Consider the following 4,796-nt stretch of genomic DNA (forward strand, 5'->3'; position numbering starts at 1 on the left):
TCACTTTTAAATGAATGTATTCAAATATAAATTCTTTTACCTTCAGCTTTTTTTTTTCCCAAAAGCAATTTACATTATCAATTTACTCAAAATCATATTTTCTCACCTCAAAACCAAACATTTTGGGGTGTAGTACTAGTGTCCATCATCAACTTCAGTTTCTGTTACCAATGTCACCGGTGAAACTATACTAGTCATTGTAGTTTGCCTGGCAATTAATTGTGCTCCCCTTGACCCAACCAGAAGATCCATTCCTGAAGCTTCCGTGTGCTAATCTTACTTTAGATTAGGGTATTATTTTCTACTAAACTAAATCATAAAGACCGTATTCAAGAACTTGATTTTGGGGGAGGTAGGTCCTAGTTTACTTTTATTACATAACCTTGTACAGCTGATGTTTTAGACACGCCAAGAACCCAAATTCCCTTCGGTTCTAAAAGCAAATAGTTAAACAAATTGGCGATTAAATTGATATCCCTCACATTTCTTTCAACTCACCAAATCTGCTGTGTAATGCATTTCAAAATATAAACCAATTAATCAGATTGGACAGCAAGATCTATAGCTGCATAATGCAAGTTTCCACATCAGATCTAGGAGGGTTTTTCTAAGCAGATGCATCTGTGCTTCCTTACATTTCATTATTTATTTTTCTCCAATTTCTTTCAATAGATTAATTCCTTCTTTGATTTACAAATTCCTAATCATCAAGGATATATGACCAAGTATAAAATATACTGATAGTTATGGACGTTGAGAAAGAACTACACTTGGACTGATTTCACCCTAGATAATTTCAACCTTCAAGTTTGCTAGGTAAATTTCCTGAGTAAATAGTATACCAATAAACCTACTTTCAAGAGACAAGTTCCATGACTTACTGATCAACCAAATTGCTATTGCATTAAAGCTTTCATATGCTGTGCGGAAAAATCGCTCAGTCAAAGAAAAGTAAAGATCACTATCAATTTTACCTTGCATCAAAGGGAACAAAAAAAAAAAAAAAAAAAAAAAAAAAAAAAACAAGTGTGTAGGCTTCAGAAAAGATATTTCCTCAAAAGTAAGAAGGGAAACAGTTCAAGAGATACATCAATACAAGGACATTGCAAATACTGAAGGGGATTCACTCTACTTAAGCTACCTAAAACTTATTATTTGAATAAGAACTCAAGAATAAGATGCATTTGCCCGCCTATACAGATATAGAAAATAAAGCTAGATGAATTGAGATAAAGAACCGATATAATCCCCAATATCTCACCCCCAAGTTTAAATCCTTTACTAGAGTTTAAAAAACATCCAGGAAGTCCAAAGTCTAACAATTTTTCAACTAGGATTTTGATGACCTGTTGTCCCCACTAGACACAAAGTAACCTCTCTCGGACGCCATCACATCTTCATGTGCTCCAGCTGCCAAAATTTACTCAAGCTACATGTGGGACTGTGATTTAAATGAAGTAAACGAAGTTTCAATCAACCTGAAAAATCAGTTGTCCGAAAGGCTAGTGCTTTCTGCTGATGCTCTCTTCCGATCATAGCGCTAAAATAAAAAATAAACAAACCAAATATTTATCATCCGAAACAAAGATGTAATCATATAAAAATCTAAATTTACTAATAGTCACACAATATCTATAACAACTACTATGGATGAATGCAAATATAAATTTACCTGTTTTCCAAACGAGAATGGTACATATTTGTACTTGATCATGTGAGCTATCTGTCTCCTCATAGTAAGCGTGAATAGGACCACCCAGTAGAAGAGGAGTATTGGCCAGAACACGGGGACATCAAATGCACTAAAGAAAGTCATCACAAATGCAATGCAAAATGCCTTCGTGATTGAGTACCTGTTCACAGAGGAAAACATTTTTCCAATGTAAATAAGAAACTAAGACTAATTCTATAGCTTCAAAGCACAAATCCTGAAGAGAAGAAAATCCAAATGGCGTATTTTTTATGTTAAAAAATGGTATTAACTTCATGCAGTAATAAAGTGAATACAGCAAAGCAAGCAGAAAGGAAGAGACGCTGATAAGCATAAGAAACTTAAAAAGATTATTCCGTCCATCGAGATCTCTTTCCAGAGCTTTAATTGTCACATATATAATGTAATTCTAATTTGTACTGTGGCCGCTTTGAACAATTCATAATTTGTCAAAGAAAACATCGATTCTTATCAGAAAAGAACTGACAGATGAAACTCGTTAACTAATTTCACATTATCTATCCTTTCAGTTCCACACATGACTACAATCTTATTCAGATAATCCTACAATTTTTATAGAGCGCATATCTCTGTAAATAACACAACATCAGTAACTTCATGTATAACACATCGCTGTAAATATCAATGAATACCAAAGAATGTAGGGTATTCAATCCCAAAGAAATCGTAAACTCGTTTCTTTGGATAACTAGTTGTTTGAAAATATCACAAACGTCTGCTTGACAAACATTTAACATTTACAACAGGTGTGAGAGATGAAATTGAGGGTTAGCTTAAACACTAAAACAGTTAATGGTGAAGCTTAGCTGAACCGCCAAAAGGGATGGTCCATGTTGTTAGCCTAAGCTGACTTATTAGCACTAAGACAGCATCCCAAGACTGAAACACCTTCAAGAGACTTGCTCTTTCAGCACAGTGCCAAAGAAAGTATTTGCAGCAGTGTTATTCAATTACAGAGGAAGCGGAACTATAACACTATTGCATAGCAGAATTTGAACATATCACTATTGTTCCGCAACACGCTATTTAGTATAAAATATTGTGAAATAGTGGCACAGTAGCACTACTGCGTAGCGGAATTTGAACAAACCGCTATTATCCATGGTCCACAATTGACAACACTGATTTGCAGATTCATACAGGCACGAAACCTGTAGACTACCAGGCTGTAGCAGGTATTAATTGTAAAAAATGGTTTTCTTACTCTCGGGTGCCAGCATGACATCAGTAGACATTGAAGCTGAAGATGCTGCCAAAAAATGGTTGTGGCAACTATAATTTATCAGATTCACCGTTCTTTCAGTCAGCGTAATGCTGAGGAAGATCCATATACGACAGATCACATCACCAAATTCAAGTCACACAATCGCATATTTGATGTGCCAATTTCAGATTTATTTACACAATTAGATTTCCTTAATCAAATCAAGTAACGAATCAATCAACAAAGAAAACCAAAACCATTTCATCTAACCAATTCAACAATATTTAATAAAATTCCTATCTAACTCTAATTTCATCTTCCACCTCCACAATCACAAACAAGAAAAGTTCAACTCAATTCAATCAACAAATCGAAACCCTAGAAAGTAGAAATTACCAGAACTTAAACTCAGGAAGACGACGAACAAAAGGACGAAACTCATCAGAACCAGAAGTGGGAAGCGACGGACCATTATCAGCATCAAGAATCTCGGGATCAACCTGAGGCGAAAGAAATCCAATCAAAAGGTTCAAGATATAAATGCCAAGACCGTATGAAACAACGTAGAAGCCTTGCACGATGTAAACGCGAAGAACGTAAACCAAAGCAACCACAAGGCAACCCAGCCATCGTTGACCGACGTGCGGCGTTGATTTGTCGAGAATGTGTTGGTACCGCCGTGATGCTTCGAATTTCCACCGTGTGATGGCGGCTGCCGGAGTTGCGTCTTCCGTGTTCATCTTTGTGTTTGAATCAATAAACACAATCGATATCTCTCTCTCTCTCTCTCAGTTTGCGGTTCGATATTAGTCGTGGACCATTTTCTCGGTTTTTTTGGGTTTTATTGCTTTCAGATGTTGGTTCAAGTTTTACAACCGGTTTAACCCAATCTTTTTTCCCTTTTTTTATTCTAAACTAATTTCTACAGCGATAAGGAGATTGCACGAGTCTATTTTAACTTAAACAAAAACATGGATTGGATTACAACTTTGGACATGCAACAATGTTAAAATGTTTAGTAAGAGTTTGATGTTCAGTTTGGTCCTATAAGTTTCGAAAGATTAGTTTTCGCAATTACGTGCAAAGGAAACTCGATTTACATCACAAAATCAAATCAAATCGTTTTCGTATAAGTTATTTTTGATAAAAGTAATATTGAAGAATTTTTTAAAATAAACCGCAAACTTATGAACAATACTATAAGTTGTTTTCATAAGGTATGGACACAATTCCTAGTCACTACGTGGACAATATTTTCCATATTATACACGTAAAAGAGTGTTGAATATTTTTAACCAAAATAAAAGGTCATATTAACATGTACTCTTAGGACACAAGTTAATAAACTAAAAATGAAATTAAAGCACAAGTTTTATATTGAAAATATAACTTTTAAAATATTAAATGCACAATTTTTAAGACAAAACTTCTACATTTAATTTTTTAACGTATACCCTTAAGAGCACCTCCAACAGAGGTATTTTACTTCATTCCACTAGCATATGGTTAGTTGCTGAAGTAACGTCACTTTGAAGTAAGATGAGCAAATGTACTCCAATTTGTCGCTCCTGTTACTTGCTGAAGTAACGTCACTTTGAGAGAAATAACAATAAATAATTATAAAAATGAGTGAGGTAAATTTAAATATAAATAAAATATTAATATATAAGGTAAAGATGTGGGATCCGATATAAGTTTTTAGAGTTGCACTATTGCATCAAAAAATAAGTGAGTTGATTTAGGATGATGTGACATAATAAGATCAATAAAATAACATTTAGATGATATCATCATTAGAGTTGCCTTAAGGCACGAGATAACATTTCCAAAAAATAAAAATTAAGTGTTAAGGATAAATTA

General features: G+C 34.2%; 1 protein-coding gene across 1 annotated transcript; it reads right to left on the reverse strand.

Annotated features, from left to right (window-relative positions):
* Window positions 1-1,031: 1,031 nt before the first annotated feature.
* LOC146901096 (protein RER1A-like) lies at window positions 1,032-3,750 on the reverse strand. The gene is made up of 3 exons (XM_085734030.1): window positions 3,333-3,750; window positions 1,673-1,853; window positions 1,032-1,540 (listed from the first exon to the last, which is right to left on the reverse strand). Exons 1-3 carry the CDS (start codon window positions 3,674-3,676, stop codon window positions 1,487-1,489), a joined length of 579 nt encoding a protein of 192 aa, XP_085590156.1. The 5' UTR covers window positions 3,677-3,750; the 3' UTR covers window positions 1,032-1,486.
* Window positions 3,751-4,796: the final 1,046 nt, after the last annotated feature.

Source organism: Medicago sativa, chromosome 8, assembly GCF_051527215.1.
Source record: "Medicago sativa cultivar Bolivia chromosome 8, Bolivia_mono, whole genome shotgun sequence".
NCBI classification, from domain to species: Eukaryota; Viridiplantae; Streptophyta; class Magnoliopsida; order Fabales; family Fabaceae; genus Medicago; species Medicago sativa.

Coding starts and splice junctions, on each gene's coding strand:
- LOC146901096 (XM_085734030.1), bottom strand. CDS start 3,676: ATGAACACGGAAGACGCAACTCCGGCAGCCGCCATCACACGGTGGAAA. Junction 1,854..3,332: donor CTTCCTGAGTTTAAGTTCTG/GTAATTTCTACT, acceptor CTCTGTGAACAG/GTACTCAATCACGAAGGCAT. Junction 1,541..1,672: donor CATTCTCGTTTGGAAAACAG/GTAAATTTATAT, acceptor TTTTTATTTTAG/CGCTATGATCGGAAGAGAGC.